Source organism: Thamnophis sirtalis, unplaced genomic scaffold (genome assembly GCF_051295495.1).
Source record: "Thamnophis sirtalis isolate CommonGarterSnake01/CBP01778 unplaced genomic scaffold, rThaSir2_p1.2 scaffold_1, whole genome shotgun sequence".
Taxonomy (NCBI): Eukaryota; Metazoa; Chordata; class Lepidosauria; order Squamata; family Natricidae; genus Thamnophis; species Thamnophis sirtalis.
The window spans coordinates 34,800,222-34,816,081 of record NW_028261381.1 but is presented as its reverse complement, the minus strand read 5'-3'; the positions used below and the strand labels follow the sequence as shown (position 1 = coordinate 34,816,081).

General features: G+C 36.5%; 1 protein-coding gene across 1 annotated transcript in view; it reads right to left on the bottom strand.

The window, feature by feature from the left end:
- NEB (nebulin) overlaps nt 1-15,860 on the bottom strand; it is a 221,952-nt gene that overhangs the window by 139,364 nt on the left and 66,728 nt on the right. The window contains exons 59-70 of the mRNA XM_087710553.1: nt 14,483-14,794; nt 13,431-13,637; nt 13,144-13,248; nt 11,485-11,592; nt 10,592-10,903; nt 8,053-8,259; nt 7,388-7,492; nt 6,385-6,492; nt 5,318-5,629; nt 4,007-4,210; nt 2,903-3,007; nt 2,714-2,821 (exon numbers count right to left, since the gene is read on the bottom strand). Coding sequence (XP_087566679.1) covers nt 2,714-2,821; nt 2,903-3,007; nt 4,007-4,210; nt 5,318-5,629; nt 6,385-6,492; nt 7,388-7,492; nt 8,053-8,259; nt 10,592-10,903; nt 11,485-11,592; nt 13,144-13,248; nt 13,431-13,637; nt 14,483-14,794 — 2,193 coding nt within the window. The remainder of the gene's footprint in view (nt 1-2,713; nt 2,822-2,902; nt 3,008-4,006; nt 4,211-5,317; nt 5,630-6,384; nt 6,493-7,387; nt 7,493-8,052; nt 8,260-10,591; nt 10,904-11,484; nt 11,593-13,143; nt 13,249-13,430; nt 13,638-14,482; nt 14,795-15,860) is intronic.

The window sequence follows — 15,860 nt, the reverse complement described above, 5'->3', positions numbered from 1 at the left end:
AGAGAGAAAGAGAGAGAAAGAAACTTTCATCTAGTTCCCCATATAACTAAAAGTGCTAAACTGATTTTTTTTTTCAGTCAGTTTTGTCACTATATATCAAGTGCTGAGTTCCAACATGACTGGGGTACATCCAGAGATGTCTCTCAACTGAAAGATATGTATGTGAAGGCTCCAACTAATGAACCCAAGCAAATCAGAACTCTGAGACTTAGCTCCTTCTCAAAGGTCTTCTTTTAATGAGTACATCATATGGGCACAGCTTCAAAGGAAAACAAAATCTAAATCTTTCCCGCAGTTACAGTATAATTAAACTAGGAAATAACCCCATCCTCAAGTGTCACTGGTCACATTGGCCAATTGGATTAATTGGTGGGCTCTTCAGGCACTCCTTCCCCAACCTTATCGGTTGATGGTAGAGATGACCTTGGTTCTCATGAGAAAGCTCTTTGTTGTGTCTAGTAATGCATCCCAGCCTCCTTCCCCCTCTGTGTGGCAACTGAGGAACAGAAAGATGGTTCTGCCAGGTTCAGTTCAAAGTTGATATTGTGTTTTCCAGTATAATAATTTTTTCTTTCCCATTAATTCTCCATTACTTCCTATCCTTCTTGGTATAAGGGAAGGGAGCATGCTGGGGATAGGGAAGGAATAGAAAATGAAGAGAAGTCTAAGACATCAGTAGCAGTAAGCACTTTTTCTTTTTATTGCAATGATGATAAAGGGCACGGTATTCAGTTTTAAAGAAGGGTTTATTAAAGGTATTATTATTATCCCTATTGATTATTAATAATAATCTAATTAACTATTTAAACCTACATTAATTCAAAAGGAAAACAAGTTATTCCTCCCACCCAACTGATGATCTGTTAATTGGATTGTTCATTATCTGGTGAGTGAGCAATTCTCATTCTTGGAAAACAGAAAAATCTGGCCAAAAATAAGAGAGTGACTTGGGTGTACATATGGCTATATACAACACTGCTGAACAGTCTCCAGGATTGATTTCATCTGTGATTAAGAACCTTAAAGTTGACATGAACACACAAGTATTTTGGTTTGTTGAGAGAAAGATGAAGGTAGAGATAGATATTATCAGCCTAAATCAATCCACTGCAGGATGCAGGCTACTTCAATGAAGGTTATGGATGATAATCCACCACACTAACCCAATACAGATTAATAAATAGATTTTTTGAACTTTCCAGTCTAGGGATGAAACTGACCCAAAATCACCCGGATGGTTTCTGTACCTACAGGAGGATATGTATGGAGTATGTTTAATCATCCTTGAGGGGAGATAATCTCAAATTTAGGATGTTCCTTTTAACTCCAGTAACATCGGCAACATATTAGAAGAGTTATGAGAAATTCTAGTTTTATATATTTATCAAAATGAGATTTCCTTTTAGTCCACAGTACATTTTTATTTATACTTCATATTTCTTAACTGCCCATCTCTCTCAGAGTTTTCATTTACATATAAGAAAACTAAAGTGGATTTAGTTAGATTAAATTAATCTAACTAATAAAACTGGTTAATATTTTTTCTTAGCAATGAAAGAAATGTGAGATTAGTATTTATTCATTTGTTTGTTCACTTATTTGTTATTCAAGTTAGATAGTTGCCTATCACAAATATTTGTCTTTTAAGTGAAGAATGATTTGAGGCAGTATTAAGTTATAAGAGAGGGATTTAGAATTCCCTCCTTATGATTTTCAAAAGGGTTAAAAATCACCTTTTTATTTTCACTAATCAAATGAGCATTCAGAACTGAAAATGGTTGGTCCAGAAGGAAATTTAATACCTTTAAATTTAAATTTAATACCTTTAATTAAAATGCTATCTTAAATTATTTTATGTAAATGGAAGATAATGATCATAGTTTATATCGGCATATATCCGAAATCTCAGGGGCCGCCACAAAGAAGAGGGAGTCAAACTGTTATCCAAAGCACCTCAGGGTAGAGCAAGAAGCAAGAAGTGGAAACTAATCAATGCGAGAAGCAACTTAGAACTGATGAGAAATTTCCTGACAGTTAGAACAATTAATCAGTGGAGCAACTTGCCTCCAGAAGTTGTGAATGCTCCAACACTAGAAGTTTTTAGGAAAATGTTGGATAACCATGTGTGGTTATCTAAAGTTATCAGAAGTGGTGTAGGGTTTCCTGCCTAAGCAGGGGGTTGGACTAGAAGACCTCTAAGATCCCTTCCAACTCTGTTATTCTAACTCTCTATTGAAAAATTTCAATTTAATTGATAAATTAGATTATATTAAAAAGTGGGGGGGCTGTATGTGAGGGTCATCAGAAGTGGGTTGCTAACTGGTTTACTACCAGTTCGCTCATGCTCGTGCGCACACACACGCATAATGCTTCTGCGCACCACTACCACTACCAGTTCAACCAAACCGGGAGCAACCCACATCTGGTGCTCATACATATAAACCACAGATTGGGACCATTATGCCAGTGGGAGAGAAAACTGAAACAAAGCCCCTGTGGAAATCAAAGACCAGTTATGACATCCAAGACACTCATTTACCTCTCCATCAAGAACCAGACTCTAAATCCTTAGCAGTGAATGGACTGCTTTCAGAGGCCTTTGAAAAGTATGCTAGGGCCTCAGTTTACCCTTCCTCAGATTTCAAATAAGAGGAAAATTTAACAAAACACTGCATGCCATTTTTCCTTAAAATCGATAAACAGAGTTCCTTACTTCACTGGCAATTTCTCTAGATGCTTTTGCTGCCTTGATTGATATGGCATCAAGTGGAAGATCATAGCCTTTCCTTGTCAATTCTTCCAATCCTAATTTGTAGAGTTTCTAAGAAGAGAGCCAATGAAAGTTAGGAAAGCAACCCTCTAGAAATGTTTGATTCTGTAATCAAACCAGTATCAAACTTACATTACTCAAGTTAACTAAGTTGATTCTGGACAACATAATCTCAGGAGTGTCAGGCATGATATGAATCTGAGTCTTATCTTTGTCCCAAGCTTCTCGATAAAGTCTCTAGAAATGAAAAACAAAGACTGAATCAATATGTTTCAATGATAAAAATAATTATATACAATATGACCAGTGGTGGGTTGAAGGTGGTAAGCCCTGGTACGTGCGTACTGGAGCCTACCTGAAGCACTGGATACCGTTCCGGTACGGTGCTCCAGAGGGCCCACCCGCTCGCCTGAGCTCCTTACCGGTCTTTAAAGTCTTCTGTGCTTCAAACACACACCGCGCGTACAGCACCTACGCGATGTTCTGCTGAGCAGCTGGAGCATTGCGGAGGCTTGTGGAGGTGTTAAAAAACACACGTGCATGCTGCACACGCACTGTGCGTGTCCATGTGGACGCTGCCGGGCCCATTCCAACCGTACTGGTTGGAACAGGATCCGGAACCCACCAGTGAATATGATCTTTCACAGCACAGTAAAATATGTACTCAAATAATGCAAAACATTGTGAGTTGTTCTGAGCATGCAGAAGAAATAGTTATGAAAATGCTGCTAGAAGATTCTTTCTTCATAACCTATCTACAAAGTGGAATAGTTATGCAAAAGAGGTTCTTTTGTTTCATCTTTAAATTAAGTAAAGTTCTTTATATCCTCAAGGATGCTCATTTATATTAATTTTTAGAAAAAAACTGAAATCAAACTTACAAAAAAAACATTTTTCTGCCTAAATCCACTGAGCAACTTCATTCTTCTTACACTAAATTTTATTTTTTAAATATATTTACCATCATAAAATTTTATTCTTATTTACCTGAAAGCAAGTTCTATTGATCAGGGGATCTTAACTGCAATTTATTAAAGAGAGCTACAATCCTAAAAACAAATTTCTAAATGATCTTGAGTTTGAGTGTAACTTACTTTTGAAGAAATATAGGTTAAGGAATACTACATTATGCTTCAGAATCTATTGCTTTTTCTCCCCCTCCCAATTTCAAGTTATTTTTAATGCTGTTGCCTGTTTCCCCAAACAGCAAAACCCCTCAAATTGAGAAACACTCACATCACTTCTATGTTTTGAGTTTTCTTTTGCCAGAACAACTTCCATTGAATCAGGGATGCTTGTGAATTTAATTGTGTCTGGATGCTGACGATAAGTTCTTTCACTTAGAATCTCAGAAGCTTTCTTGTTCTTTTCCGACTCGAGTGATCCTAATGCATTCCATCCAATGCCTTTAAGCCATTCGAGATCAGATTTATATGCAATCTGGCAGGGGAAAAAAGAAGCCATCATTCTATGTTACAAAATCTCTGAAGGTGTTTTGTTTCTTACTTACTGCCAGAGGTGGTATTCAGCTGGTTCGTACTGATCCACCCAAACCAGTAGTGGAAATCACGGGTGGGTCCTCCCTACCCACCCACTCCAGTTGCATGCTGTTCTATTTAGGCACATTTTTAAGGCCGGGCGCATGTGAGGAAGGCACACGCACTAGCAAAGTGCCTGTGCAGAAGGCCGGTTTGATGCATGGAAGGCACATGTGTGCCCACTTCATGCATGTGTGTGAAATGGGCAGGCACACTTGCAGCGAACCAATGCTAAGAAAATGTGCAACCCATCACTGCTTACTGCTCTAGAATTTTGTACATATTTCTTTCTCGTCCAATGATGCCTCTTTGATTTAGGACTCTAATATCTTGGGAGGTTATAAATAAACATGCAAAATAGGATGTAAGGTTAGAAACATATTTTCATATCAAGCCAAACCTCACAAGAAATACAAGAACTCTCCATTATAATATAAGGGTATAATAACAGAATATTGAAAACCAGACATTGTTTCCTCTTTCCTCCCTCATAGTCCAATTTTGATTCTTTTTAGTATATCCTGGTGTGTGTGTTTTTATACGTTCTTGCTTTCTGTACTAGGCTCATATTTTACTAACAGTTGCCACATATTTTCTTCAAAATGTCATCTCTGTATAATTTTCTTTCATATTTTTCCAGATTTAAACACTGAGAGCAATGGTTGAGAAGAGAAAGACAATATTAGATTTTTTAAATAAAAAATCCTTTGCAAGTTTTAGGTTAATGAGAGGAAAGGAGAAGTTCAGGACATTAAAAACCTTACCAAGTTAATAAAGGAAGAGGGAAATGTAAGTTGGGTAGTCTGCAATTACTATAAATTACAAAAACAGAGAGTACAGAAGAGTAATAAGAAAATAAAACATGCATTTTCAAATCTCAGTAAGGAAGGCAAACAATGCAAGCAGGATCATTAATTGGTAATTGGATAAATAATAGACAGGGAAAGACATCCAGCCTACATAGTCAATATAGTTTTATCAAGCGAAGTGATTGAAGTATGTGGCTTACATCACTCTGTAGTTCATAGGTCTTCTTGGCATGGATGACATCATTTTGGTCTGGGAGGCATGTCCACTGGTGCAAATAATTACGGTAATCGATATCACTGACCAACTTCTGGCAATTCTTTGCCCCCAAGACTGACAGCATATCCACAGGAGTGCTATACTTGGTCTTCAATTTCTCAAAAACTTTCTTGTATTCCCTCTCACTCTGCATCTTGGCCACATTTATAGAATGCAACATTTTGGGATCGTCTTCTATACTACGAGCTCCAATATGATGGCCGAGTTGCTTGCGATAGCCGTCTTTGTACTTGTACTAAAATTTTAAAAAAAGAAAGGTTGAGAAAAAGTCAACCTCAGGAATAATTTGTAGACCCAGCTTTGTTGGGTATCAGATTTAGAAGGGTATCTTAACATTTTCACCATGGTTGCATAGTAAGTTTCTACAGATTTATGTATGATTTACATGACTGTAACTTTGTTGCTTGTATCCTTATGATTTATATTGATATTGATCGTTTCCTGATTGCTTATTTGTACCTTATGACTATCATTAAGTGTTGTATCTTATGATTCTTGACGAATGCATCTTTTCAGGCCTTTTTATGTACACTGAGAGCATATGCACCAAAGACAAATTCCTTATGTGTCCAATCACACTTGGCCAATAAAGAATTCTATTCTATTCTATTGTGAAAAAATGATCTGGACATAGCTCAAAAATTTTTAGTGCAAACAGTTCCCTCCTCCCTGAAAACAAGGTTCATCTACCCCTGCCTTGAAATTAAATATAAATATGTTTGGTTAAGACCCCGGGGCACATTAATAAAGTCTGTGTTTCTGCGACATAATGGAAATACAGTTCAAGGACCCACATGAGAGAAATACAGGTGTCTTACTTAGTGGGCAGGACTAATATGCCTGATTTAATTTTTATCCAGTTTGCAGATGTCTGTATATAATATGGATTGTTGAGCTTACATATATGTATGTGGAAATTGATAAACCCTGACATCAAAAAGAGTCATAGCCTAAGGCATGATAGCAGAGAGAATTTACAAGATAACTTACATCACTAGCAATGTCTCTCGATGCTTTAGCTGCTTTCACTGATATGGCTTCAGTAGTGAGATCATAACCCTTCTTCAACATTTCTTCCCATCCAAGTTTGTACAGTTTCTAGCATGAAAAAGTAGCATAGATTAAAAAGAAGGAAAGCAATTTGAATAAATTAAACATTCACAATCCACTCCTACAATTGAAACACATCCCATATATGTTCCAGGTTTCCTCATGGAATCTTGTTACTGGAATCCCTAAGAAACTTGCCTAATAATACCTTAGCTTTCCTCAAATATTGTCTGTTGTTTGAGAAACATACTTCAAATTTGAACAAAGTAATTTGACTTCCTTTAGATTTGTCTAGTCCAGCATTCTGTTATCACAGTAGTTGTGAAAGCCTTGCTAATGTTTAATAACATGAGCATAATTCTTAGTTTTTTTCCTCTTTCATATGTGTGTGCCTCACAAGAAATCTTTTGATTTCCTTCAAATTTCATTTCAAACAAATGCCACAAATTGAAATCAACTTCCTAGTAATTAAAAGGGAGAGAGATTACTGAAGAGATTTCTGAGGAATAAGAGTAGTTTATGACAATGTCATGAAGGAATCAATGCATGACATATGGCAAATGCGTTAAATATTCAGAACTGTTAAAATCAGCTAGGAAGTATAAATTTGGCTCTAGAAAATTTCAGATTTATCTAGTTGTAGGTCGATCAGTTTAGATTTATAATAGTGAGGTTATACATTCAGCATTTTATATATTCTTCATGCTCCATAACGGACTAAGCCCAGCTGGTACAGAATCAGAGGACTTTATAGACATGATATTCTTATTATTTCTTGGAAGAAAATTGAATGAAACAAAAGTTGAATTTCCACGAATAGTCTCAGAGTTTCAAGAAACAGCAATGCCAAAAATGAACATACAAAGGAATCATTTCATTCGGGAGAATATTATCAACATGATGAAGACTAGTTACTTAAACACAAGCTTTAATATTTTCTTACCTGGCTGTAATTAAACCTATTTGCTTTAGCCAGCATAATGTCTGGTGTATCTGGCATGACATGAATCGTTGTCTTATCTTTCTCCCATGCATTTATGTATGCACGCTATTAGAGAAGAAAACAATAAAGATCAATAAATGCATCCATAGGCAATAATGTTGGCATGTGGACATCTGTATTAATATGCATATGCTGAGTTTGATTTTAATATAAAATTGAAAGTGTGTGCAGATACTCTGCAAAGGAAATATATGTATATGTCCTAGATGACATATATTTAATAATGTGCTTGGGATGACCTTCTGGCCATAAGTTAGCTTTTTTTCTATACAACACCTTACGAATTTCATCTGCATAAACCCTTTTAGGGACACACAAGACCCCTTTAAGTAACAAGTGAGAATGACAACATTAATTCCAAAATATTGCATACTGCTAACAGTAGCACTAAAGATGCCAGTAAGCAGAGAAATCAGCTAACAAATAATTATGTCCTATAAAATAAAAATCTACTAGGAATTGTTCAGTGGTTTTTACAAAATCTCTACCACTCATAACATATATTTACAATCTGCTGAGGCTCTTTTGCTTAAGTAATGCCAACCAGAGGAGTAAGGTGGGGTGTGGCATATGCCATCATTTGCACTCAGAATGGAAACAGTCACCTTATTCATAACATCAGCATTGTGCTTGGCAAGTTCCATATCCATTGAATCAGTCAGCTTCTTAAATGGGAAAACACTTGGGTGCTGGCGATATTTGATGTCACTAGCAATCTCAGTGGCTTTCTTGGACTTCTCAATATCCAATGACCCAGCAGGGCTCCAACCAAGACCTTTATACCACTCATTATAATCTTGCTTATATTCATGCTGTAGGCAGAGAATAAAACATATCTGTAGTTGCACAGCTCTTAACTATAATAATATAACACCTCCCTATGGGCATATCAAAAAGAAGCAACCTATGATTAAATGAGGACTCAATGAATTACAATTTCAGTCACTCTTGAGTAAGAGATAATCCTCTTGTCTTTTGTTTGCTTTATTATTTGATTAATAAGCATTTCAAAATTGTAAAAAAAAAAAAAAGCTTGGTTTATTATTTAATTAAAAAACAAGTATGTTCTTTCTAAAGTACTGAACAGCAGTGTCTCATAAGATTTTTTAAGAATACTCCAGTAATAATTTTAACTCTATAAATTAGCAGATTTTAATTTTTTTTCTCAATTGTATCATGCCATTGAGAAAGCATTTAATACATTTGTATATGGTATAGATGTTCCCAAAAGTACATTTATTTAAGCTGCAACTTCAACTTTCCAAGAAATTATAGTTGTATTATATCTATGAAACCAGAAAACACATCTAGTCCAGATAATTATTCCACTGAGTGGTATAAGACATGTACTGAATAATTTGTCTCAATATCATCGCAGATTATCCTGATCAGTGCACACTTGAGGACCTTATGGCAGCACAATTAATGTTGCTAGTTTTGGGGCACGATCTGTTTAACATGTACATATTTTAATATTGCATTTTATATTTTAAACTTTATGTCAGACAGTATGCCTTATTTCAACTGGTATGCTTCTGACACAGATAAACAAACATTGCCAATCTATACAATAATGCCTTTTAAAAAACTTTCCCTCCCTTCTCTGTAAGTTATATAACTATGATTTTGAATAACTCTGTGAGTTATATAACTATGATTTTGAAGGGTCCATAGGCTGGTGACTACCTGCTGATTGTGCAGTTCTACTGTCAAATTTACTTGTTCTATTTTGATGCAAAACTACTGCCTTGGACCCATAGACCCTGGTACATAGAATGCAGTTGGAATTCAATCATTCATCTTGCACAATATCATTTTATACACAGTTGACAAAGTATATTATTAGATTACTAACATTCAAAAAAAAAACCTAAAATCTGCAGCAGTCGTCTCACTGGATTTTTAACTATTAACTAATTTATGTAAAGAATCTATAGAGTAGTGTCAAACAGGGTTGGGTTTGACCTTGGGGGGCCAGGGAGGCTGTGCCCAGGGTGAGCATGGCCAGCTTGATGTCATTCGTGTTGAGGGCATCTGTGGTGGCCCAAGCACTCTCCCAGCAAAAACAGATTCACGAACTCTGTTTTCAGCCGCAATGGCTTCCTGCTGCCCTCTGCCAGTGAAAATGGGGCTTGGGGGTCTGTGTGCACCCCCCAAGTTCCATTTTCACTGGCAGAGGCACTGCTGGCGAGTCCTTTGCTGTTTCCAGGGCAGCCCCACGGGCCAGATCTAAGCACCCCGCAAGGCGGATTTGGCCTGCGGGCCTTGAGTTTGACATCCCCGCTCTGGAGAAAGCTGTAATGCTGGGGAAAGTGTAAGGAAAGGAAGGAAGAGGATGACCAGCAACATGGTAGATGGGCCTAGCAGCAATGCTGCAACATTGGAAAACTTGAAAGAACAGGTTAGGAGTAGATTGTCATGGAGAAAATCTATGTGGTTACTAGTGGTCAAAAATGACTTGATGGCACATAGTCAATTAATCAAATGGGAAAGTTTGTAAAAAGTGTTGGCTAATTATAGATTTCCTCCTTTTTTATGGGATCACATAGTGTGGATTATGTAGTCACAAATTGTGGATCAATACGTGGTACACTGTTCGTTTTTGCTAAGGATATTACAGATGAAATGATCTCTTCATCTAGCAAGACATCTTGCAGAACTTAACAAGAATGTCCTTTGTCTCACTTTGTTTTCCATTTAATATTGGTACAGTACTGCTATTAAAAATGGAACACATTTTTCAGTGGGTGGAGTTGAACCCAAACTGTTGCAATGTGTTGATGATAGCTTACATCTTCTCTATACAGTAATTATGCATTTTAATACTAAAATGTATTTGGTAATTTAGCAAGTTATTCATTTAGTAATATGAATATAGTATGTGGGGAAGAAGTATAATTCTGATCCTTATTCGCTCAAGAAATTTCTAACCTATGACAATTCTAGCTGAATATTGCAAATAATCTGTTTATTTATAAATATTAAATCCATTTATTATAAAATATTGTTTGCTAAAGCATTTTTATTAATTTTTCACATTTTTGAACTGCCCATTTCCCCCAAAGGTAAACAAACATATAAAAAGGATCTTTCAACTAATAGTAAAAAAAAAAAGAGAGAGAGAAAGAGATTGCAAGATCTTACATCACTTTGAATCCGATTCATGTTTCTGGCCAGTTCTACATTTATGGCATCCGGCAGAAGGATATATTTATGGATGAGCCTTTTGTAATTGATATTGGTAATATTGCCTTGTGCTTCTTTGGCAGCCAAAATGCTGACGGTATCAGCAGGCGTGTTGTATCTCGTTTTGCTGCTTTCATAGGCTTTCTTGTACTCGCGATCTGACTGCATCTTGGCCACTTGCATGAAATGAACAAGCTTGGGGTCATCTTGGAGGCTGCGGAAGCCAACAAGCTTACCCTTGTCCTGTTCATAACCTAATTTATATTTGTACTGCAGAGAAAACAGAAAGTGAAATGTAAGCTCGAGATGGTCAATACTGAATTGTAACTTTATCATACATTAATAAAATGAAGTGAATATAGGCAGGGGTGAAATGCTACCAGTTTGGACCGGTTCACCTGAACCAGTAGTAAAGATGTCAGCTCTTCACCCAAACTGGTGGTAAAAAGTGCTACTGGTTCAGGCGAAACGGTTTTTCTGATGATCAGTTGTGTTGCACGATTTATATCTAAATTGCATGGCACAGCGGATTTTCCTCCCCTTGCTGTTCACTTACCTTTGCAGGCGGGCTAAGTAGCAGGCTCCGCCCACCCACCCAGACATCATTTTGACACTCTGCGCATGCACAGAAGGTCCTGCACATGCGCAGAGGTGGTACATGTGAAGCACGATCACATTGCTACTGAACTGGTAGCAAAGGTAAATGGATTTCACCCTTTAATGTAGGTACAGATTGAAAGATCATTAAATATGGTAAAATTGGTTCCAAAGGTGCCTTTTTGTTCACAGGGACCTTCTGTAATATTTCTTCAGCAGGAGAAAAAAGCCAACAACATCGACTGTAAACTTACATCACTGGCAATCTCCCGAGAAGCTTTAGCAGCTTTAATAGGGATTGCATCACTTCTGAGATCATAGCCTTTTTGCTTAGCTTCTTCCATAGAATGTTTATATATTTTCTATGTGGAAAAAGAAAGGAAACTATTTTTAAAAATATACTCAATACAGAGACAGAAAATTAATGCTTTATAGGGTATGATTATTTCTGAGTATCCTGGAAAAATTAGGGAGATCCAGAAAAAAAAGTAGATTTGATTTAATAGAATTTGTTTTCATAGATTTAATAGAATTAACACACAAGCACATTTAAATTAATGTTCAGTTCAGCAGTTAAAATCTCACCGGCTCAAGGTTAAGCCATCCTTCCGAGGTGGATAAAATGAGGACCCAGATTGTTGGGGGCAATATGCTGACTCTGTAAACTGCTTAGAGAGGGCTGTAAAAGCACTGTGAAACAGTATATAAGTCTAAGTGCTGTTGCTAATGTAGGGCAGGGGTGTCAAACTGGAGGCCTGCAGGCCAGATGCATCATATGCAGGCCACACCTACCTCAGCTCTGTGAATGGTAAAAACATCCCGAAATGTCACGTGATGGCAATGTGACACGGTGAGTTTGACACCCGTGATGTAGTGATTTTGCCAGTTAAAAGTTATGATTCATTGTTCTAAGGGCCATCCTGAATCTTTCAAAAGGCACAAGACGTAGACCTTAAAGTCAGTTCTGTTAATTTATATGTTGATCAATGCCAGATTGCAAACCTACACTAGGGCCCATTTTACAAACAAGACACACCATCTGCAATCAGTGCCATGTCCCAGATCCATATGATGCTGTTGACTTGGTTAATTAAGATACGTAGCTATTCTTAGCATCCAAAAGAGCAATGGCAGCTTTACAGCAATTCTACTGGAACTCTACAGAGAGGCAGTTTTACATTGAAACTCTGCTTAAAGGATCCTGAGATTTTTCTCTTCTTCCTGTACTTGAAATGCTAAGATATCTGACCACAATTCCCCCTCCATTTCCCAGGTATTCCAGTGGGGCAGGAATGCCATTTCCTTCAACAATCACACCACCAATAGGTGGTCTGGAAGGTCTTTTTTTTGGCTCCCTTTGTGCAAAGACAGCTAAGGAAGAGAGTAAATCAGAATAGGATGCAAAACTATTGCCAAAGATCCCCAGGGCACTATGGTGTCTGGGTAGAAAAATATCTATTTTAATTACACATATCCAGCAAAGCCACATTTCAGTAAATGAATGCTAGCTTTGAAAAGCTTTCACAAGCGTTTTTAATACAGTGCCAAGATGATTCTCAAGTTTCTATTCAAATTCTGGTGAATAATGATTTCAATTTTTCTTCTTCTTTAAGTTGTATTTTCCCCTCTTTCTTTATTGACTTGGTGTGTTGGTATTCTTGATTTTGTGTTCATAATTTGAGAATAATTATTTAGAAAGGTTAGGTGTGGAATAGTTACACAAACAAATAATTCTGCTACTTAGAGTTTTCAATGAATAATACTGCAGGATTTGATTCAAAGGCTAGCTGTTCTGCTAAGTAATGTGTCTACTTTATCTTGTTTGACAAATAATGTAATGTAGTTTTGCTGATTCACTAATACTAGCACTTAGCAAAATATCCCTTTTGAGGTTAATCAACCTGCAAACTTACATTACTGATGTTATACGCATTGACTTTTGCCAAAAGAATCTCAGGAATATCTGACGTGATATGAATCTTTGTCTTTTCTGCTTCCCAGTCCTTTTTGTAAAGGTGCTAAAATAGAATGAAGGGAACATGTATCATTGAAAAATAACTTTGAAATAAACCTAAACACAGTTAAAAGAAACCACACCATAATAAAACCAATACCATAATGAAATTTAATTTTATATTAATTCTTTGATAATTGAAAAATATAAGTAAGCAAATAGATAAATAAATACTCCTTGGCTTACATCATCCATTATTTTTGCATTACTTGTCGCCAGAACCATTGGCATAGAATCCATTAGAATAGAATATTTCAATTTGTCTGGATGTTGTCTGTATTTCTTTTCACTGACAATGTCCATGGCTTTCCTATTCTTCTCAGCTTCTAGAGATCCCAGCGGTATCCATCCAATCCCTTTCATGAATTCATCATAGTCTGCTTTGTACTGATTCTGGAAAACAAAATTAAAGGAAAGTTTATATAAAATGCTTGGAAAAACAACTTTCTATATTTTAAAAAATTGATTGATCTTTTGAGCATAGTTTAGTGTGCATCCTGGATTATAAATAACATTAAAAATGACGAAAAAGCAAGCATTTTTCAACACACAAATGAAAAATAAACATATCAATGTCATAGCATTGTTTCCTCGTTGTAAAACTACACACGTGACACATTAAGCATGTCTGTATATTATTTTATCCTGTGATTTTGCATGCTATCTCCATTACAGTTTTATACTTAGTCATTAGTTTGATACACCAAATTTATTGTTGGAATTCAAAGTAGCATACAAAGTAGCAGGACTTCCTCTTTGAATTTTTCTCCATAGCAATATTGTGAGAGAGAACTGGCATACACCAGCTGAATTTGGAACAGTCACATAAATTTGCCCAATGACCTAGAGGTAGAGACCATGGCTTAGCCTATGCTAAACTATGACTACTACTGTAACATTTAATATAAATAGCTGCTCCATAAGATGGCCTATACATCAAATTAATAAATTAATGTTTTCTATAGTGCCAATCTACTTCCCAGTAAACCTTCTTCTCTAAATTTGCAGAGGGAAGAAGAGCTTTGGCTATTTCCATCATGTAAATGGAAGTTTGATAGCAGCACATTGCATATTTTCTATGTCCTGATTCTTAGGGAAAAGCTAAGTGCCATTTGCAGTGAAAAAACAATTCTGATATATCTTCCTCATGTTCTCTCCCAATTGCAAAGTAAGACAGAGTTTAAAGACTTCAATTCTCTAACTTTGTCATTCAAACAGTTATTTAAAAAAATCCTTACGTTACTCTGGATCTGCATCATATTTTTGGCCAATTCAAGGTTCATAGAATCAGGCAAAGCGCTGTAAGTGTGGATAATATTCCGGTAGTTGATATCAGTGGCCACTTCCTGTGCCTTCTTGGCTGCCACAACACTGAACATGTTGACAGGAGTGTGGAACCGAGTCTTTGATTTTTCATAGTCCTTTTTGTATTCACGCTCTGATTGCATCTTGGCAACTTCCATATAGTGCACAAGCTTAGGGTCATCTTTTACGTTACGGAAGCCGATCTGCTTTCCTTTCAATTGTTCAAAGGCCAATTTGTATTTGTACTATAAGCCATATAGAATAACAAAACAACACACACATATACATATATGAAAGGATATTTAGTTACTTTATTCATTGACAGTGACTGATAAAGAATTTGATATATGTTACTATATAGAGTATATAAAATGTTAATATATGTAACATTTCCCATCACCCAAAACTTCTGGTTTTTCAATTACAATTCAGCAGGAATTGCTTGGGCTTTTCTAAATATTTCTGGATCTGTAAAAATACAAGAACGTTACAGGCACAGAAATATTTGCTTTTTTTTCAACCAGCCAAACCAAAAGCAAACACCCAATCAGAATTTGCTCTTCTTGGTAATAGATGAACACAGATAGCCAAACAGTGCTTACCTGCATCCCACCCGGCCCAGTTTTGCATAACAAACCATTGCCCCATGTAAATAGAGTAAAAGACAAGAGTTTTATAAGCTTGTGATGGTGATTAATAATCACACAACTTATACAGCGACTCCTTTATCCACTCTCAACATCCAGCCACCACACCTGGATGACTGCACACCTGGTGGACACCCAAATTAAATATAAGCAGATCTCCATTGCCATCTGGAAATCACCTAAGTCACCATACGTTTGGTGTAATATAGCACTCATTAACCTTTTAATAGAATTAAATGCCATTCAGCCCTTTCAAATCAATAATATTGATTAAGCTACAATCTAACTCATGGGTTAAATTGTAGCCTAATATTTGGGGGAGGGGTGGAGTAAATTCTATCTTTATTCAATAGCAAGACAGAAGTTTGTACCAATTATCTTTCAATATTTCCCCCTGGTAAATTCCCTAGAGATCATAAAAGGCTTGTTGACAAGGACAGAGTTAATGAAGCAATCAACCAAGAACTGTACTGGGATATAATTGTTTACTGGCAAGTATAGAAAGACACTTCCCTGGTCTAGAGGGGGGAGAAGGAGAGAAGGAGAGAGAGAGATGGAGAGGGGGAGGGGGAGAGAGGGAGGGAAAGAGAGGGAGGGAGGGAGGGAGAGGAGAGAGAGACATAATAGATGATAAATAAAATATGCAATATATTCCCTCAGGAGC